At 42.1% G+C, this 21034-nt stretch overlaps 2 protein-coding genes across 7 annotated transcripts; both read left to right on the top strand.

Moving 5' to 3' along the window:
- The first annotated feature begins 183 nt into the window (after nt 1–183).
- On the top strand, nt 184–15432 carry LOC118235247 (semaphorin-4A). 2 transcript variants are annotated; one of them, XM_035432410.1, is made up of 15 exons: nt 184–474; nt 5286–5446; nt 5745–5804; nt 6322–6420; nt 8939–9044; nt 9295–9417; nt 9894–10021; nt 10326–10507; nt 10919–11063; nt 11370–11559; nt 12062–12177; nt 12821–12984; nt 13368–13453; nt 13708–14123; nt 14160–15432. In XM_035432410.1, the coding sequence occupies exons 1-15, from the start codon at nt 375–377 to the stop codon at nt 14481–14483; spliced, it is 2400 nt and encodes a 799-aa protein (XP_035288301.1). In that variant the 5' UTR covers nt 184–374; the 3' UTR covers nt 14484–15432. The 2 variants fall into 2 exon arrangements, with proteins under 2 accessions (XP_035288301.1, XP_035288292.1); XM_035432401.1 differs by having other exon boundaries at nt 13708–15432.
- A 645-nt stretch (nt 15433–16077) lies between these two features.
- nudt17 (nudix (nucleoside diphosphate linked moiety X)-type motif 17) lies at nt 16078–21034 on the top strand. Of its 5 annotated transcripts, none has more exons than XM_035432455.1 (8): nt 16078–16510; nt 16795–16920; nt 17098–17281; nt 17368–17393; nt 17676–17768; nt 18095–18193; nt 18703–18834; nt 19234–19361. In XM_035432455.1, the coding sequence occupies exons 1-8, from the start codon at nt 16436–16438 to the stop codon at nt 19240–19242; spliced, it is 744 nt and encodes a 247-aa protein (XP_035288346.1). In that variant the 5' UTR covers nt 16078–16435; the 3' UTR covers nt 19243–19361. The 5 variants fall into 5 exon arrangements, with proteins under 5 accessions (XP_035288346.1, XP_035288333.1, XP_035288341.1 ...); XM_035432442.1 differs by having other exon boundaries at nt 16079–16510; nt 17122–17281; nt 18703–18839; nt 19234–21034; XM_035432432.1 differs by having other exon boundaries at nt 16080–16510; nt 16826–16920; nt 18703–18839; nt 19234–21034.

Genomic DNA, 21034 nt, shown 5'->3' with positions numbered 1-21034 from the left:
AATAAAATAATAATAGTAGGAGTAAAATATGACGTGTCTGAACAGAATCTTCAGCTTTTAAACAGTACGCTACACCTTTTTACCATTTCAGAACGTAAATATTGTGAAATTGTTGAAGACACAACTGATCTAATTCTAACCGTTCTAATGTTTGACAGCGCTGCGTGTTGAGAGTTTGTGGCCGCTCATCTCCCTCCCCCATTGTCTTAAGATGTGGTGGCCTTAATGCTGGCGGAGTAGAGGAAGTGGCAGAGGCTGAGAGCTCTGCTCAGAGTTTTCCAAAGGCCCCGTCACCTCTGAAGCATCCACACGCTCTCCATCTGCTCTGCGTCTCTGTTCACGCGCTCCCCTCTCCTTCTCCTCCGCCCGTCGGCATGGCACGCTGGGCGCCGACATCGTGGCACGTCTGGGTCCTGCTGGGGCTTCTAGACGCCTGCGAGGGACTCCTCATCCCCCGAACGTCTTTCACCGCTGGTGAGCAGTAAGCCTTCGCTGCGTTCGTCTGCTTAATGCCTTTAGCGGTGCCCCCGGGTCGTAAGGAGACGAGATTCGGTGTGAGATAAAAACTAGTACGTAGCAAACTTTGAAATAGGGTCAAGGTTAACACTCCTCCCAACCGAATGGGAAATATCTGATAATAAACAGGGTTAAATATCAATCTAATTGGAGACGGTAGCTACTGAGGGATGGTAGAGTGCTTTGCTTATGTAGAAACGAATTCAAGCAAATAACCAATTTGTGAGAAAGAACTTGACCATGCATTAGCAATTTAAAAATCAAAAGTGAAAAAATGTTACTCTGGGGCAGAATTATTTCGAATATTTTAACTTTCTCCTGCTTGCATACCATGAAATGCAGAGCCTGCCATGCGTGGACCATGTATATGCATACTTCATAAAAGGTGGAGACAATTCTGACCTGATTCTGGAACAACTAATGAAAACACCTCAATAAGTCTAAGTTAGCTTAAGTGTGTAGACATGTTGTACATATGAAAATGTGACAGAAACAGTATTGTATGAGTTCCTAAAAACTGCTACATAGAATGCTCAATATGTTTGCATATGGTTCTTGTCATTAATGTGTCTTAGTTTTTTGTAATGAACTCTGCTGTCTGCCATAACTGCATTTGCCCTTCTGCACTTACCTGTTCTGCCCCTGTCTTTAGTCAATTAACGTGGGTTTTGTATTTGCCAAGTCAGAATGGAGAACAACAAGCGAACAGTGTACTGCATCCTGATTTTAAGGAAAATCTAATGTCACTATTCTTTTGAAAGTGATTTTGTCTGAAACCAATTTATGCATCATGTTTTTTAAAAATGTAAAAAATAAATAAATAAATAAATAAACATTTCGGGACATATCATGGAACCTGAGATCAAAGAATAACATTAATACTTAAAGGGTGACAAACTGTTACGTACCGTCTTATTTCTTCCTTTCCCCTCTCTCTCTTGCTACGCTAAGACAACCAGAATGGCTTAAATATTCTGAATTCTTATAGCTGAGTAGCTGTCCGTGTTACCGAAAGACATGCGCGGTCATGTTCCAATTTACATACAACTCGCTAAATCAGTTTGTGTCAAATCAAATCGATTTTATTTGTGTAGCGCTTTTTATAGACAAATATCTCAAAAGGCTCTTGACAGAGAAACAGAAGGAAATAAAAACTGGCCAGGGAAAACCCCCAAAAAGCAAGCAAACGAGGTCAGATACTCCTTGGTGGGAAGTGCAACACTCAAACGGAGGTGAGAAAACAAGCCCCGTTTGGAAAAAAATGCTGTAGAAACCTGGTTACAAAGAGGGGGGGCTATCCTTCGCTGGCCGGCCTGGTGTATCATAGTGCATCTCTTTAAAATGATCTCAACCGTTACTTTTTATCTGAGGAAATGCCACCTCCACCACCCGTGATCACCCCCTCTGCACTAGCCTGCTTGGCTGCATGTTTGTGCAGAAATGAGCACGCTTTCGTGCCCTGTGTCTCCCACGGGCCCTTGTGAAACCTCATAACCCTGGCACAGGGCCGGTCTGCTGTCTCAGGAGCTTAATGAGCTTAGTGAGTTTATGAACGACAGAAATACTGCTCGTTTTTTGTAATGAATTCAGTCATCCTTTTCGCCTGTCTGTGGAGCTGGCAGAGTACCATTTCTTTACTGGTTTTGAGTTACTTAATTAAACCCTGGCCAGAGTAATTGGGCCTCATTCACAAAGCATTTGTGTAAGAACATTTGCACAAACATTTCCGCATTCATCATTTATTCCCCCTTCATTTGGTGCCAAATTCAAGCAATTTGGTGCCAAATTCAAATTCAAATTGAAATTTGAATGCCTTCAATGCAAAAAGCAATATATTGTGTTTCACACAGTTCAATATCTTTACAGATCTATAATTTTATCACTACATAGGCGTTCTTCTGCTTGTTCCTTCAGGAATTGTTTTTTGAAATGCATTGTTGTGACGACAGTATTGTTATAGGTGAGGGAAAGGATAATATTAGTTTCTAGACTTCTGTCCAAGATAATAAGACTGGAGGTGTAGGTGCTCTAACGGTTAATTATAATGTAGGCTGTTCTACAGTCAATGCAGAGGAGAACTGAGAATTTTATGGCTTTGATGGAAATGAAAATTTCGCTTTGAGAGTGCGCCCGCAGGTAAGTAACCGCAGGGGAAGAGATGAGTCACCCCTGTTGGATAACCTGGATCTCAGACTTTCACTCAGTCCCAGAGGCAACATCCTTCTAGTGCGTGGTTGGCTGATAAGGCTGATGTAAAATGGATTGCAGAGAGAGCAGCAATTAGCCTGAGATCACACATTTCTGGGTCCTGTCAGACTCAATGTGGCCATTCTGACTGTCTGTTCTTTTCTCACTTCTCATTTCTGAAACCATGACTGACGCCAGGAATGAGGATATAATGCTGCGCTTGCTAGTCTCATTTCTCTGAACAGGAAGTTTCTATTTTGACCCAGTTTTACATGTATGCGAAGGATTTTACAGATTTTCCTCACTGCTTATCCACTAAAGTGAACACCCCCAACTGATCAATCCCTTAAAATATCCTTATATCCTAAATGTTCGCACAATTGCAACACTTTACTATCCCAATTTGTAGCATTAACAGTGCTGTCCGTAAGTATTTGGGCAGTGACACAATTTCTGTTGCTATGGCGCTGTTCTCCAGCACATTACATCCGTATCGAGTGATTCATGTAAATATCCTCAAATTAAAGCCGACAGTCTGCACTTTAATCTCATATTCATTGTTTCATTTAAAATACAATTATCCGAAGGGCAGAGTCAAAAACAACATCACGGGTGGTGGCAATGGCATTTCCTCAGATAAAAAGCAAAAGGTGAGATCATATACTGTCCATATACTTGCAGACTGGATGGTACATTATTAATATTATTGCTACCTTTCCTACTGTATTGCAGCAACCCCTGGGCTTTGAATGAAAAGTCATTCACCATATTTCTCTGAAGGTTTGTCTCTGAGTTCTGATGCGTCAGAGAGAGAACACACAAGCAGGACGTATAGCTTGAAGCTTTCTCCTTCATTCTTTCATGTGTGCTTATCTCTGTCTCTCTCTCCCTCTTTCACCCTGTAAATTTGAACCTAAAGTTATTTCAGTTCTAATTAGGCACCAGTACATTTGGTGATCACGTGTGTTCATCCTGCAGTGTGCTGTGCTTGCATCCCAAAGGTGTACCCCACTAAGGTAGTTCAGGAGTGTACTGTCTCTGACGAACATTACAGCGCAGAACATGCACCCTACGCAGTTTGCCTTTTGCAGGCAGTCAGGTCTGGACCTGAAAGGTCAGGGAAACCACAGCACACTGAGTAAACTCATGTGCTCATGAACTGGTCATGCCTGCGTCTGTTTCTTTTTAAGCTTTCCCCGCATATCTTTATGCGTGTGCTTGATCAGGTGTGCACCACAGGCATGATTACGAGGCGAGATGTTGGTTGGCAGATGCTGTCAGAGAACCACCATCTTATGATCACGTCACACCATGAATCCTTGTCAATCCATAATCAACTCAAATAAATCCAGTGGGAGTGCTATTCAGTGAGATATAATTCAATGCATTGATGTTGAGCTTAAATCTTGTCTTAAATCATGCACAGTTCAGTTTATCGAACAGTCCAGCAATAGCACGGTTCACTGAACTGCAACGAAGGCTAGCTGTGCTTCGGAAATGGCGCTCTGAACAATAAACTGCAATAAATCTCATGCAGGCTCCATTTGCCACACATAGCATGCTACAGTTTCCCATTACTGCTAGTTCCATGAGTGCGCAATGAGGTGCAGTACATGTTTCGTGCTACACTAATGTTTCAGTGGTGAGCATTGTAGAAAGCATGCTTTCTGCGGGCTGCTGAACTGGAGCAGGGTGTACATGTATACAGCAGGACATTAATAACTTGCAAATGATCTCACGTGATCGGAAATAAAGTGGTTTCAAGAACTAGGTATATATATGTCACTTTCCACTCTATATTGACTGCGGTAAACTATCAACGCTTATCAAACTTTCCACTCTTTACAAATCGTGAGATTAGCATCAAAAACACAGATAAATTCTAGAATGCATGGTGTCAGCCTCTGTGATTCAAAGCCATTATTAGCAGAAAACATTCACTTTTCAAATACCCCAATAGCTTTTCAAAATATCCTTAATCGGTCCAGTATTTGTGCAGAAGGTATAATATATAATGACATTACAGTCAGACGTCAGATATTTAAACAATACCACTGACAGAATATCACCTCAGTAAATGAATGGTGGTCATTTTATTTCCTTAGTCTTCATTTTGATTAATTGAATTTGTGCATTGTATGCATGTGCTCTAGTGTGGCTGAAGTACATTATCTCACCTAGTGGAACCTGAATGCATATTAATAATAGAATGAAGTTAACATGAAAAAAAGCTCTCTGTGCCTCAGAGCACAACAGTTTTTCGCTGATGAAGCTGCCCTCTAGTGACAGTAGGGACACAGTACACTTGAATCCACTCACGTACTAGTACCCATCTTACTGTCTGGTGAGCTGCTATTGACATACACTGCTATAGTAGTAATGAGCTTTGTTTGAGGTATCCACCCAATAAGTACTGCCATGCATGGACGGTTTATATGCATGCGGTCACCTGCTTGGTTTATGAGTCGTAAACAATAAAAATTAAGGTTCAGAAAAAAACCTGAGGTATAATTTACCAGTAGTGAATTCATATGTGGATGCCAGTTATTCATTATTTCTTCTGTTTCTTACCTGTCACCCAGAAAACTCAGGTAGATCTGTCATCCATTTCACCAGTCCTGGCATCGAGAACACCACCACACTGTTGCTAAGTGATGACGGTGCCACACTGTATGTGGGAGCAAGAGATGCAGTGCTTTCTCTGGATGTCAGCCAGCCGGGCGCCATGGAGATAAGGAGCAAGGTGGCTCTGTCTTTAAGTTTTATGCCTTATTTGTCTTAGTATAGTATTAGGTATTAAGTAATAGTATTAAGAAACACCTGACCTTGGAGGCTCTTTTTTTCTCTCCACCTGTTTGCTGACCATGTTCGTCAGACATCTTCACTTTGCAACAAACTGCTGCTTTGAATAGTCATATACTATGTCAATGATGTAATAGCTAGAGTAGAACAAGTACAGTATAGCCCAACCAGGTTTCAACATATGAGTGGTGTTCCAAGCAATAGATGGAACAGACATGAGACTCTGCATTCTTTTTCAGATTGATTGGTCACCAGCCACAAAAGAGCTTAAGGAGTGTACCCAGAAAGGAAAGAGTGAGGTAAGATCTGAGAACAATGGCCATTTTATTTTATCAACCCTTGTCCTTAACTTTGACTTTCAAGTTGCCTTGGCAATTTTTTTGTGATTACTGAACTCGCCTAACTGTTTTAGAAGAAAACCAAGTTTTGCTTTTAATTGTTATTCAAAGTTAAAGACAAATGTTGATTGAATCCCAGCTGTTGAATATCGCATTAGTTGTTCAATTGAGGTAGAATGCAATTGCATTACAGAGCACTGAAAGTCACAACTTTTGTGATATGATATTTTCGGCTCATGTCTATGTCCAAAGTCCAAAGTCCAAAGCCCGACTTGAGCTGTAGTAGGAAGTAGTGGATGACTTTGTGGGGGGGGCGGGGCCCGGGATCATCCACTACTTCCTACTACAGCTCAAGTTGGACTTTGGACTTCGGGCATAGACAGGCAAAGGCATAAAACATAAAAAATAGACATGAAATTGTGAATTGTGGGGTACAGACATGCCCATCTCTCTTACTTGGCTTTTTCCTTTTTGCCAGACGGATTGTCACAATTTTGTCCGGGTCCTGCAGTTCCTCAACACCACTCACATCTACGCCTGCGGGACCTTTGCCTTCAATCCCACCTGCACCTTCATAGTAAAACCCATGGCTTATTCTAGCTCTTCACTCTCTTCCCTCCCTCTGTCCTGTTAAAAGCCAATGAGCCAACGATATTGCAAGCCTTTGACAGCATGTAACATTAACCCTCCTATTATGTTCAAATTAACTAACAACTTTTATGTTTGGGGTCAATTTGACCCCAGCAATATAAACCTGCAGAAAATAATTGTAACTGAAAGTGTTACCCAAGTTTCTCTCTCAGCTACTTTAGGCCTTTCTACTGACCATCTTAATAGCCCAGTAAATAAAACATGACTCCCCCCATCCTCCCCTTATACATCAAGTATTGATTTTATATGACTATTGCAAAATATGCAAATGACCGTACAATCTCATTCATTGACATAAAATGGAAAACAAATAATTTTTTTGTGTTTGCAGGGCTTTATGTTGGTATTAAGTGCTCATTAAAAAAGAAAAATAACATTTGGAAAGAAACACACCTTTTATTATCAAGCATAGTAACATGTTATGTTCGGGGTCAATTCGACCCCAGGAAAAAATATAAAAAATGTCAAACATTTCAAATGTGTAGGTTCAGAAAACTCTTCAGAACATCAATAAGTAACACATGACAGTTATTCAATAATGAAGAAACACCAATAAAAAGTAAATTAGTCTCCAGAATTGAGTTTTGATAAAAAATGAACATAACACCACCTTACCCGTGGGTAACAATTCTTCATATCAGAGATAGGTGCAAGTTTGTCACGCTCCTGTTGACCCTGCCTTGTTTCCCTGTCATCAAAGTGTATAATGTGGGAGAAAACATGAAATGTCTCCAGAGACATTGTGGCTGGAAAAATTGCCCTACCAGTGTCAGCATTCCAAGGGCTTACTGTTACTTCACCTTTTGAATTGTACACTCCTGCCAAAATAAGCAACCCAATATAGGATTACTAGTGGGTCACATCCAGCTCTTTCCAATTGTCACCATACACACTCCTCCCCTCTAAGTTTGTCATCTCAAGAATATCCTTTTGCATTCATGGTGTTATGAAGAGTTCAAATGCAGGCTTTATGTCTAGTACATGACTGCTAGCATATCTGGTGGGGCCTGGAACCATTTTGATGGCATTAGCAGCACTAAGTCTACCCTGTCTTTCAATTGGAAATCCGGACCATAGTTGCTTTCCATTTTTGGAAGTGAACATGTCAGTTCTTGGTGGTTGAGAGATGACGGGGGGTTTCTTGGGGGTTGAGAGATGACAGGAGGATTTCTTGGTGGTTGAGAGATGACAGGAGGGTCTTTTGGTTGTTGAGAGATGACAGGACGGTTTACTGGCGGTTGAGAAACAACAGGAGGGTCAGAATGTGATATCTCAAAGGCTTCATTCTCATCATCAGAGGAGGATGCCAAATAATCAGGGTCCTCCTCAACATTATCCTCAGTCTCAGACATATCCTCATCTAAATCACTTTCACCCTCCAAGATCGGTGACAGAACTTCAGTGGCAGAAAATATATGCCTCTGCCTGGTGGTCATTTTCAAAATCTTTAGTTGAGGCACAAATGAAAAGAGAAATGGTTTAGAGGGCTGTGTGTGCAGCCCTTATTATAAGTTTGCCCCCTCCCCCATGTTGTGAGAATGATCAGAGATCTTGTGGGAACTATGTTTTCTCCTCACACACTCACACACACACACACACACGCATGCTCTCTCTCTCTCTGTAACTCTCTATCTCTCTCTCTCTCTCTCTCTCTCTCTCTCCCTCTCCCTCTCTCTCACACACGCACACACACACACACACAAATGAATGTGAAAGTGCCCTCAGCCAACACAACAAAAACAAGATCAAAATGATGGTTTTATATAACAATAGAGCTTGGGGTCAAAATGACCCCAACAACACCGATGCGTACAACATCAGTACAGGACATTGAAAACAATTTTTTCAGTTAATTTAATGTTTGCCATGTTTTCCCCATAAAGTTAAGAAAAGTCATGAAATATCTAGCTGAAAAAAGTATGGTAACCATATTATTAGAGACAGTAAACATTGAATGGGGTCAAATTGACCCCAAACATAATAGGAAGTAAAAAAAAACCCCAATACATACGACATGTTCAGATCACCTTGTCAAAGAAAACATCTGCAACTTTATACAAGACAGATTCACATAACTGTAATTGTGTATGAGAAAAACAATCCAGTTTCAGCAATATCAATACAGTATGTACAGCGAGCAGCCACTGCCTCTAGTTTACAGAGATGGATTGTAATCCACCGCTGTAACTGGTAATGATTACATTTAATATTTAAGTGAGATACTGTAGCATTGACGGTGCTGTCGATGGCTTTTTTCCACTACAGTCCTGGGATCGTACAGGGACATAGAGAGAAGATACAGAAAGCACAATTCTGTCTCACTAATGTTCCCTCACCTGTAAGATACTAAAGGTTGATGCTGAGATCGAGGCTGGAGTTAGTTCCTATGTTCTCTCGGTTCCTGGATGGACCCTACTGCATCTCTCTGTCTTTGTCTCTTTCAGAACACAGAGGCTTTTGCCCTCCAGAGCAACTCCAAGCTGAGACCAGAGGACGGTCGGGGGCGCTGCCCTTTCGACCCGCACCAGAGGAACACAGCCATTGCTGTCGGTGAGATGCGGGTGGGACTGGGATGAAGGTGGAGCTGTGCCAAATTGTTCAGTGGCAACAAAACTGGGCGGTTTCTCAGTCTGTGCTGTGGGGAAAAGAGATATTACAGAGCTTGTTCAAAATACCCATTGTTTCCTGAGCATTGTTCTTGGGAACGCTCAATTATAAAATACACAGAAAATATTTATTATTAGATATGTATGCTGTGAATCTCTCACTTGTGTTTACTTTTGTTTTTACTGTGTTTTAGATGGAGAGCTGTACACAGGGACTATGGCCAACTTTCTGGGTGACCGACCAGTCATCTCACGTTTCCTGAGTGAAAGGAAGCAAAGAGACCTCAAATTAGATGACATACAGGGCTGGCTGACAGGTAAGAGCCTACAGGAGGACTTTCATGCAGACCCGTGTCTCTTTCTCTCTAATGAAAGAGACACGTCCACTCATCCAAATCTTACAAAATGTGCTCTGACCATAATTGTGGGTTTCTTATAGACTGAACAAAATGTGCACTCTAAAGATGAAATGAAGTGTCATGTGTAAGTAATTCTTCTCTGGTTTGCAATGAAGTGTCAAGCATGCCAACATTATTATTAAATACTATTATTATTAAAAATGGATACCAGTTGACTGAAGTCATATACTCAGACTATGGGAAGTGTCTGTGGCATGTTTACACCTGAGAGTGCCAAAGTGCCAAAGAGTCCTGAAAATTTGCACGCCCCAAACTTGCGTTCACTTTATCTTCAGCTTTAAGACAGGAGTGAGTCTTGTTGTTGTTTTTCTATTGTTTTCTATTAATTGTATCATTTCACTCTGAGCCTCTTGTATCATTTCCCGTCTTGCCAGAGCCCACTTTCATCAGCTCCACCTTCATCCCCAGTGAGGACAAAGTCTATTACTTCTTTAGGGAGACGGGCATGGAGTACGATTTCATCAATGACTACACCGTCCCTCGTGTCGCCCAGGTCTGCAAGGTAAGCCACATCTCTCTTGGGCCTCTCAACCAGATGTATTACTCCCTGTTTTACTAACCTCTATGTCAGTGACAAAAGGCTATTGGACAACGGTTTATTACAGGTAATTACTGCACAAGCTGGAGTAAAGCAGCCATGAGAGTTATCCCCAAAGCCTGGTCTATTAAGTTCCCTTTAGTGTGAGAATGGGCAGCAACACCATTGATCTGGGGGAGGGTTGTATCATTCACCATTTCATCCAGTGTTGTTTTCACCCTCATTGCCAAATTTGTTTAAATTTTGGAATATTTTTGTTTTCTGGCAGAGTGATATGGGAGGGAAGCGTATCCTGCAAAAGTGCTGGACTACCTTTGCCAAGGCTCAGCTCCGCTGCCAGGCTGATACAGAGTTACCATTCAATATCATCCAGGATATGGTCACCCTCCCACCCCCAGAGGGCGCTCCTACTGATGACACACTATTTTACGGTGTCTTCAGATCACAGTGGTGAGACACGTAAATAACTGTTCACTATAAATTGTGCAAAATACGAGGTTAAATGTTTTAACGAACAATCGCAATGGAATAGATTGTGAGTAGTTATGACTTTTATGTCTCTCAAAATCCATTCAGCATCTATGGCAAATAATACATGTCAATACTTATTTTTAAAATCAGGATGTTCTTACTGCCTTTTTAACAAAACAAAAAAAAACTTCTTACTCGTACTTATCTTGCAAAGTGAAACAAAAGTGTGATCAACACTTCTTAATACATCACTTGTGGGTTGCAATGGAAATGGAGTGACAGTATTTACAATCCAACAGCATTTGTGAGAAGTGCTGAAGCATGGAGCTTTGCTTCACTAACTTGAAGGCTTGTTTATGTGCTTTCTGTGCGTCTCTCTGCATTAACCAGGTCAGTGACTTCAGGGCAGTCAGCAGTGTGCAGGTTTCGACTTGGGGACGTAAAAAATGTGTTCGCTGGAAGCTACAAAACGCTTAATCGGGGCACACTGCGATTTGATACTCTTCACAACGAGAAGGTGGCCAGTCCAGGGAAGGCAAGTGTCTGTGGTTCCCAAGAGAAGTGGAACTATGCGAGTTAAGAGACTTAAAGCACATAAGAATATCCAATGAAGGAAACAAAACAAGCCATTCAAACCATCTAGGCTTGGCTTTGTTGATTCCTTCTGGATCCCCTACTGCTAGAATAGAAATTTGATTGGCTTAATTCTTTGTTGGAAAAAAGGTCTGTATGTACAGTATATTAAGACAACCACATACATCAATCTTTAAACTGCTATTTAGTGTTCATTTAGGGATTGCTGATGCTTACATTCCTCCCTATCTCTGCTGCCTCTGCACAGTGTGGATTGCACAATGCCTCAGACACCAAGCTGCGGTTTGTGAAAGATAACTTCCTGGCAGAAGACAGTGTGCAGTCGGCGGACCGGGGCCTGGCGCTTGTGTCTCGCAGTCAGCTCTACAGCAGGATCCTGGCCCAGAGGACCCGAGCAGCCAGCGGAAAGAACTTCACAGTGCTCTTCCTGCTCACTGGTACGACATAGGGCTGAACGTCCCCATCCACACAAACTACAGTAGATGTGACGCTAAGGTTGTCAGTTCCCATACTGTACCTGTGTGATTCATGTTGAGTGGGAGATGGGCTGGTAACAATACGTGTTTTACACAGCATTGTATGTTCTTTTTTTGTACCACAATATATTAATTACCTACAATAATGTGCAACACATTTCCTGAAATATAATTTCTGATGTTTACAACTGAAAAAACTTTTGCTAAAGAATCTTGTCCAACAAAATGTGATAATACAGGGTAAAGAAATCGGTCTCTCTCTCTCACACACACACATACACACACTTGTTATTCAAACAATTGAACAACTTTATCAACAGTTTCATGTCAATACTAACTGATTTCAGATGAAATCTTCAATTCCAGGTACCATTTTTATATTCAAAAATATTGTTACTTATGTTAATCTTCTGTTCCTGTGAAAATTTTTGCTTGATGGTCTTTGGTTATGTTTTTTTTCTAGAATCTGGCTTCCTTCACAAAACAGTGCTGTCAGACCAAGGTCCTCATATCATAGAGGAGATCCAGGTCTTCAAGCAGCCACAGTCTGTTAAAAATATCCTCCTCTCCCTTACCAAGGTACCCCTTTCTTCTCTCCCTTCCTGTCCATCACATCCTATCCCTCTCTTCTTTGCATTAACAGTGAGTCTTCCATCCATCCATCCATTATCTATACCCGCTTATCCTGGGCAGGGTCACGGGGGGTGCTGGAGCCTATCCCAGCGTGCATTGGGCGAGAGACAGGATTACACCCTGGACAGACCAGTCTATCACAGGGCAACACTGAAAAGAGTTTATATTCTCTTAGATAGTATTGAACAGTCTCCCAGGCATTGTTGGCGAGCAATAAGGATGAATGTACTGTAAAGGCCGGCATCATTCCACAACACAGTCATGTGATTACTGTCCATTGGACTCACATGACTATTCGTTGGTGGTCAGTGTCAGCAGTGATCTTTTCTGTGGGACACTTGGACTCAGAATTTTGACTTTTTATATTTATTTATTTAAAAAAACGCCTTTTGCTCATAGAAACCTGACTCTGGGCTGGGAGGATGATTCTCTCCAAAAAAATATCTGAACCATCATACCTTATTTGCATAGTGAGGGCATCAATTGTCATCAACCTTTGTACAGTTCCTGATCTGCAGAAGGACAGTGTATGCTGAGCCAGTGTAGGTGGCCTGATCCTCAGCCCTGATGGATATTTCTGCTGTCACAGGGAGTGGTGTTCGTGGGTTCCTCCGAGGGTGTGTTCCAGATACCAGTTTCCAACTGCTCATTCTACACAACCTGTGCAGAGTGTGTGCTGGCCCGCGACCCCTTCTGTGGCTGGGACCCCAATCGACAGGCCTGTGCGGAAGTGGCCAGCATCTCATCTAATGCGTGAGTACCTCTTTTTGTCTGGTGAGGAATGACCACCTGGATGGGATTAATGCCAAACAGTACAAAGAGGCTTCATGATAGAGCAGCACTGCAGACTGAGAATGTGAGACTTAAGGGGCAAAATAATATATAGTGTATAACTGAAGCTCAGAATAAATATCCTACACTGTCATTTCTATATTTAGGTGTAGAACATACGGTATGTGAAGTAATGAAATTATGATCTGAAGATCTAAACCAAGGTTCACGTTGTATTGCAACCCTGTATAGCATGAAAGAAAACAGGAAGCTGCTGTACAGTTATACAATCCTGTGGTGCAAACAGGGCCAGGGGGTGGTGATGTTCAAACACTGATGTTTCTCTGTTGGTGTGTTGCTTTCAGAGCCCAGGATGTGGAGCTGGGAAACGTGACGAAAGCGTGCGGCGTTTCACATTTTGGCAGATCTGCTGGTAGAACAGCCCCCCCAGGTTCTGATCACTGATTGCCTACACCACTGCAGTAGAGGTAGATTTAGAATGTACTGTATAACTGAGGCAAAGACATGAATAGGTCTAGATACTGAAACATCTTATCCCAGAGCAGTAGTATTACTGCTGCCAGAAGCCAGTTTTTTCAGCAAAATCAGAGGTCCATGAGTTAGTAAGTGTTGTACTTATTTACATACCGGTATTTATAATGTCAGATGTCCTTTTTTGATTGTTGGTTGTTTCTGGTCCCACAGAAAAGTTTAAATATGTGCAGTTGTATGAGGTGGTGAGCCTCCACTGTCCCAGAAGATCCAGACTGGCGCAGCTACGCTGGAAACACCCCAGCGGCAGCAGCCATCACCCAAACAGCTTCCTGCAGCTGGACAATGGCAACTTGAGGTTCCTAGCCACTCCCCACACACTGGGGACTTATCAATGTGTCGCTCTGGAGAACGGCTACGAAGAGACCCTGGCCGTCATCACAGTCAAGCAGCCTTTATCTCCCCGATCCATCGCCCCTCACCACACCCCCGTACAGAGCCGGCCCAGAACAACAGTGAAACCGAATCTGGGACCAGGGAAGGAGGTGGTGACCGAGGTGTGGGCGGAGACAGGGAAGGAGGTGGTGACCGAGGTGTGGGCGGAGACAGGGAGGGAGGAAGTGACAGAGGTGTGGGCGGAGACAGGGAGGGAGGAAGTGACAGAGGTGTGGAAGGAAATTCAGACGCTGCCTGTGTCAGAAGCAGACACTCTGCAGAAAGAGCTGACAGATGATGCTGTATCCGCTCCAATCGATGAAACCCCCTCCTCTTGGAGAGAGAGCAGGCCGTTCGTACAAATTCAGAAGCCCGTCCCTTCAAGTGATGTCAAGAGTTACTACAGTGAGATGGTCGCCGTCACCCTTCTATTGGTGGTGTCTCTGTGCATGTTGATGACAAGTGCAGTCTACATTTTTTATCAGAGGAGTTCTGTTAAAACAGCCCTTCAGGGCTATGCCAGCACATATGAAGAGACAGTCAACATTAAATAGTGTCACCCCGCCCCCCCCCCCCCCCCCCCCCATCTGAAGATCAACCCCCTGGCAGTGTGCTGAGACATGAGCAGATCGAAGCTACTGTGGGCTGCACCACTCCAACTGGGTACAGCAAGGAGCTCCCTGCAGTGCCTGTGTAAACCACGGGACCTGTACCTCCCATTCCACCCTGTGTGAAATTAAGCAATGTAATGTAGATTTCTACTGTGTGTACCTAAACCAATCTAAATTGCAAACACATATATTTTAAAGACCAGAATTGCGATGGTATAAGTACAATGGCAGAAATGTGTTGAAATTAAATGTGATTTTAATGGTTTAATTTGAGAATTTTATGGTTTAATATGTTCTCTATAAATTATGATAATATTAACACCACAATCTCAAATTTCTTTTACAATAAGCTGGGCTGGTGCTTTCAAAGTTAAAATTTTTTTTTAAAGGTCTGTATATGCGCATATTCCATGTGAGTACACGGGAAATTGCAAATGGCAGAGCTAGCGGATTGATTTTTTGGCTCATTTACCTAATAAAATTGTAAATTTGGTTATGTTTAGTTTAGTTTATTAGGATCCCCATTAGCTGTTACAAATGGTAACAGCTACTCTTCCTGGTTATGCACATTTCAGAGATTTTATTTTTGTATTCAGTTTTATTTATTGTTTTATTGTTGTTGCTTTGAGTATATCTTTCCTCCATTTTTATTTAGATGCATATTCTTGCCAATTCTTTTTCTTTTGATACATTATTTCAATCACTGAGTTATCATGGCAGACATGAAATTGAGCCATAAATTGTATTACAGGTTGTCATTTTTATTTGTTTTCCTACAACTTTTGTGAATGTATGAAATGTTACACAATATGCCTGAATCCTATAATCTTACTGTTTTATAAAACATAGCTACATTGCTCTTTTCATTTAAAAAATAAATTGATGAAATTTATTAAACTGTTTTGTCTGATTGCATTGAAATCCTTGTTGAATGTCTTATTCTTTTTTTCTAATTCAATGTGTGTGTGTGTGTGTATTTGTTTGTCTGTCTGTCTATATGGTGGGAAGAGAATACAGTAACTATAATGCACACAACCTCAGATTTTTCTACAAATTTTGAAGTTAATAACAGCCCATCCTCCTCTTCAACTCCCCATCTCTCGTTTTATGGAGGCTAATGAAACTCAGGGTGTCTCCAGCTTTGCTCATATACCCAGTTCTAGAGATGCCCCACAGTTCCTGCTGGACCTCAAAACTCAGAATCAACCATTGTGGCATAGAGCTCCAGTGCTATTGCTGGAATGAACACAGATATTTAAGAGTGAAATATAATTCTCAGTGAAGATTCAAGGAGAATTTACTATCACTCCCATGTTCACATCTGACGACCTTGTAGTTAGTGTTGAAAAAAGAGACAGGCTCGCGAGGCTACTGTTACAGTAACAGCGTTACTTTCCACACACGTCCACCTACCAAAACGGTGCAAGTGATTCTTGTTGTAATTCACTGCCTTTGTCAAAGCGCACACAGAGGGCGGTTCAACATTACGCAAAATAACATGTAATACCAGGGTAGCCAATAACTGCTCACTTGCCCATTTCGCGTTGCAAAGCAGGGGTGTCCACAAAATTATACGTACAGATCTGTAAATTTAGTTCTGTTAACAGTTAGTTCTCTTTTTGGAATATGGAACACGATTTTGCTTGTCAGCTAAGTGGGCTGTCCGTTTGACCCGTGCACTGGAGATCTTGATCTGATTTACTTTGCACGCATGGATCAGATGTAATGTGAGGCACTTACAGTGCATACCCGCTCTTCGTAAAGCGGAATTAGTATGAATTTCACCACGATGCCTCGCGGATTCAGATAGTTTGTTTAGCATTTTTTGTAGCTAGCATGTAAGCAATTTCAAACCCGAACTCCTGTGATAGCTAGCTGTATGTGCGAGAGTAATCATGGAAAAAGTCAGAAAAATCCTAGTCCATTTGTCGAAGGAAAGTTCCGTTCCGCAATGTGCTCGTTTCGTGCAGGTCAGTGAACTGTTCTAACTTCTAGCTAGCTGTAACGTTAGTAACCCATGCATCTTGTTGTCTGCTATGTAGCAAACATTTGCCTTTACGTTACTACTAAGTCGTCTTAGAGATATCTGTCTTGTTAGCCAGCTAACTTAACTAACAGCACCTGGGCAAGCTATACGTGATTGATATTAAGCTATTCATGGACATCGTAGGTTTTTTCAATCCGCTTCAGCGCTGCTCATTAACCCTGTATACCGGCTAATATTTTACTCCTATTAAATGTTCTGTCTGTATAGAGTATAACTGGGCATTTCGCCGGTTGCCTAGACGACCAGGTAAAGGTGAGCTGTTCTCTTGAAAACAATCGGTTCCTCTTGTTCGGACATGAGAACGGGAAGGAAGGGACTGAAGTACCCCTCAAGGTGAGAGATGAACAGGTTGCACAGTGTTCCATACCTTGGTTTCCATTGGTAGTGTGGTCATTGAAACTAGTTATTTTAGTTGCTTGCGATAAATAACTTGTATAATAGCTAGATAATTGCAATGTAAACACAGTTGACCCTATATGAATTGCGTATGTTGTTGCTTCCGCCACCCAGAGAGCTTCCTTCTGCCCCTTCAAGTTGCTTTCGAACACGGAGGCCGCTGCGCTTCCAGCGGACGTGGTGAGCCGTGGTGTGGATGTGGGCGTTGCCGTCCTGCTCCAGTCAGTTGATCAGAAGGTGCTGCTGACCCGACGTGCAGCGAACCTGAGAATTTTCCCCAATGTGTGGGTCCCACCTGGTAGGACAATGCCAGATTATAATCTGTTTTTGACGTGGTCTACAGCTTTGTCACCCTGGAGTGAAATGCATTCTTCTGTTTTGCAGGTGGCCATGTGGAACTGGATGAAAGGGTATAGCTTCCACATTGGGAAAAACAAATCGATAACATAAAATGTCAAAGTAACAGAAAATGCCCCTTTCTTATATCACAATAACACAACTATTATACAAATAACAACAGAGATTAGCCTCATTTAGAGTCCCCTGTTGTTTCAAACAGGAACAGCCTCTCTGGCAATGAGTTGGCTCTTGGCATCAGATCTCAGGGGCCCCCTATTATCACCGTCTTTGTGAAAGCTTGAGTGGATGCAGTGCTGTTTCAGGGTAATCATAAGGCCTTGTCTCTGTGGAAGCTGCTTGATGCAGGACTCCGGGAGCTCAGGGAGGAAACGGGTCTGAAGCTGGACCCAGAGGACGTCTCATCCCGGGTACTTGGTCTCTGGGAGGTGTGTGAGTGACTCCGCCTTCAGCAGTACGCCTGTTGTCCCATACCCTGACACTCATTCCTAAAGCAGCATTTTACAGTGGTGCATGAATTGGTGATTTTCTGCACGTGAAAAGTCAACCATTTATTGTCATGTTGTGTGCCTTTTTGGCCATCTAAACTGTGGTTTCTACAGTACAATTTTCGTAGAACTCATCTATCTTACCATCAAAAACAAATCTGTGATTTCAACAGGTATTGAGAATTAAAGCCAAAACATTTTGACCTCTATCAGATGATATTGAGCAGTAATTAAAAGTCTTATTTTGTGTTGATCTTGCTCTCCAGTCAGTGTACCCCCCCATGTTATCCAGAGGCCTGCCAAAGAGACATCACATCGTCACCTATATTCTTGTACACAGTTCCCTCACATACCTGCAGCTCCAGGTACTGAGCCTGATTGTCTTTGTCTTTATTTGTGTGTAATGCAAATCACTGTACCTCATCCGGTCCTCTCCAGTGTAAAGGAAGGGGGGGGGGGGATTATACAGACTGTTGTACCCCTTGGGCGGTAACGATGCATTTTATTAATATACATCACAATAAAATCCATGAAGATGAGCACATGGAAATGAGAAATGCATTATTGAATTTATTGTCAATGTCTATAAACCAAATGCATCTTTAAAAGGACAGGCGTATGTATGCCTGTGTATGTGTGTGCAGTAGCCGCTTTGCTAGCAGCCATAGTACCACACTGTGACTTTCTCCTGCCTGACGGCTGAAGCCAAGCAGGACTGAGCTTGGTTAGTGCTTTGACGGGACACTCCTGGGGAACTGGCTGCTGACGGTGGTCAGTAGGGAGTAGTTCAGGTGGTCTTAGTGGCCCAGTAGGTTTAAAAAAGGCTGATGTGCCTCTGGCTCTGATCACTTCTCCCTCCCCCCCCCTCTTTTAGGCTGCCCTGTGCCCAGAGCCTGCTGAGGTCAGTGGTTGTGTGTGGGTGGATGCTGAACTGGTCAAAGCCATTGTGTCCGCTATGGATGGGGAAGAGGATTCTGTGGTGCTGCCAGCAGACTTGCCGCACACTGTAAGGTAGAATGCTCCTGTCATTTGCAGTCTTTATTATTTATGTGTGCATATAATTATTTGTCAGGTTACTGCAGGTTAAAGTGAATGTCATTGAATATCACTTGAGAGCACTGCATATTTCCTCATGTTTTATATCTCTACTATGTTTTTGAATCTTTGTATCCCAAGTTGCCTCCTCTCCTCTTAGCACTTTCCCCACAATAATATTGTGTTGTATGTTCAATGAGGGGAAAGAGCTGCAACATAGTCATCTCAAGTGAAGGTGCCAATGGAGAATTTAGCAGAACCCGTTGGCATGTTTCTAATGTAGCATGTCATTAATGTGGCTTCCCTTTTTTAAACTTTTGACCACCAGTGTGCTATTGCATGAGGTCACTGTTCCGTTATCATTCTGCAGCGTGTCTGAGGTGGGCCCGGACGGCAGGCTCAGGGAATCAGTCCTGCCCACATCGGTTCTGTGCAACCAGGCCCCGGCAGAGGGGGAGGACGTGGAACGGGTCAGTACTGGTACCAAGTTTGCACTGGAGCTTTGGCTGAAGACATTGGAGTCCCAGAAACCAGCCAGCAAAGAGTGACCCCCCCCTCCCCCCCATGCATGCCTGCCTCTTTCTCAGGGGCTTGAGCCAGCTCAGCCTCCAGGAAACCAGTCAATATGAACTGGCAGTTTGTGATGATAGATACATATGTTAATATTGTCATCACCAGGACCTCTGGGCAGGTTTTACAACTACAATGTATCTGTTTAATAAGGGCCTAATGACTTTTACTGTCATAGTCTGGACAGTTCTGCTGTCTATCGCTTTGAGTCCATTCATAAAGGGATGAAGAGCAGGTAAAGGGATATTTAAGCAATTTACTTGGAACTTTTGCTTTTTTGTATGTGCAGCTGCAAGCCACAAGGGGGCAGAGCAATCGTGAATAACGAAAGGCAAATATCACGAGAGGGACATTTATATCACAGTAGGCCTCAACAATGTTGAGTGTTGTATTTTAAGTGCGTTTATCATATTTTCCCATACCTTTCTTAATATATACTGGATCCAAATACAAAATTTCTATGTTCATGTGCAGCACAGAATAAAAGATGAAAATTAAAACTTTTAAAACAATTTCTGAATTAAACATGCCTTATTCATGTGTGTGATTATGAAAAGGTTGCTTCAAATAATAAGGAATCAAAATTATATTTAGTTGTGTGTCCGTTTTAATTGAAATTATATCTGGTGGCCATTAAAATAATGTTTTCCAATCTTCTGGATAAATGTGTGGATGATAAACCAAACACTTCTGAAATCTTCATCTGGTTCATCCCAGTGTTATTCAAGTCCCTGTACAGAGTTACCGGAGTGGTTATATTTAGCGTTGTGATTCAGACTTTGCACTGGCGTTACGACAAACTGTATCATTTAAAATGGAATTAATCTTCAGGGCCCTGCCCTTGTTGCCAGAATCCCATTTGGTAGGTGAGGCCTAATCATTTATGTGGTGCTTTAGCTCACATTTACATCACTGGGACTCTGGCATGGGCCTGACAGTCTCCACAGTAAGTGAATCAGGAGAGCCTGTTGTGTGTATCAGGATCTTCCCACCCTGGAGCCATGCATTATTTAATAGCGAGGGAGTGGTAGGAGAACGCTTTTCTGTTGCCCAACAGAATGTATTTATGATTACTTCTTCATTTTGCTTGGCCAAATGTTGGCTTCATGTCTTAGAATCTAAAAAAATTAAAGTGCAACTCGACAGGAGAGTGGTAATGTTGCTTTTCCTGATTCTTAGAGGATTTTGAAGCATATTCTTTCTGATTTTCACATGAACTAACTTTGCAACACCATCTAAAAACCACCTCACAATGTAGCTTTACATTACTTGCTTTTGATGGATGAAAAACTCTTTTTAATTTCTTTATCTCAAGTAATACCTTAATAGCCATGCTATTCGCATGTTTAATTCTCTAACTCTGTCTGTTTTGCCTTATTTTGAAATAAACAGATTGGGTTATTTTTCATTTTCTTTTTTTTTCATTTGCATTTTTATCTTCTTGCAATCATTTTGTGGCAAGCCAAGAGCAAGTGGAAGTGCTCGCAATGAAACAGTATCATTAAAAGTAAATTTAACTTTGTTCTGGTGAACACCCCTGTTTACTTTTGCTCTTAGAAACAATATGAAATAAAGCATAATAAAAGAGTTTTACATTGAAC

Source organism: Anguilla anguilla, chromosome 1 (assembly GCF_013347855.1).
Source record: "Anguilla anguilla isolate fAngAng1 chromosome 1, fAngAng1.pri, whole genome shotgun sequence".
NCBI classification, from domain to species: Eukaryota; Metazoa; Chordata; class Actinopteri; order Anguilliformes; family Anguillidae; genus Anguilla; species Anguilla anguilla.
Note: the sequence above shows the minus strand (reverse complement) of the source record. Positions and strands in the feature narration are given on the sequence as shown.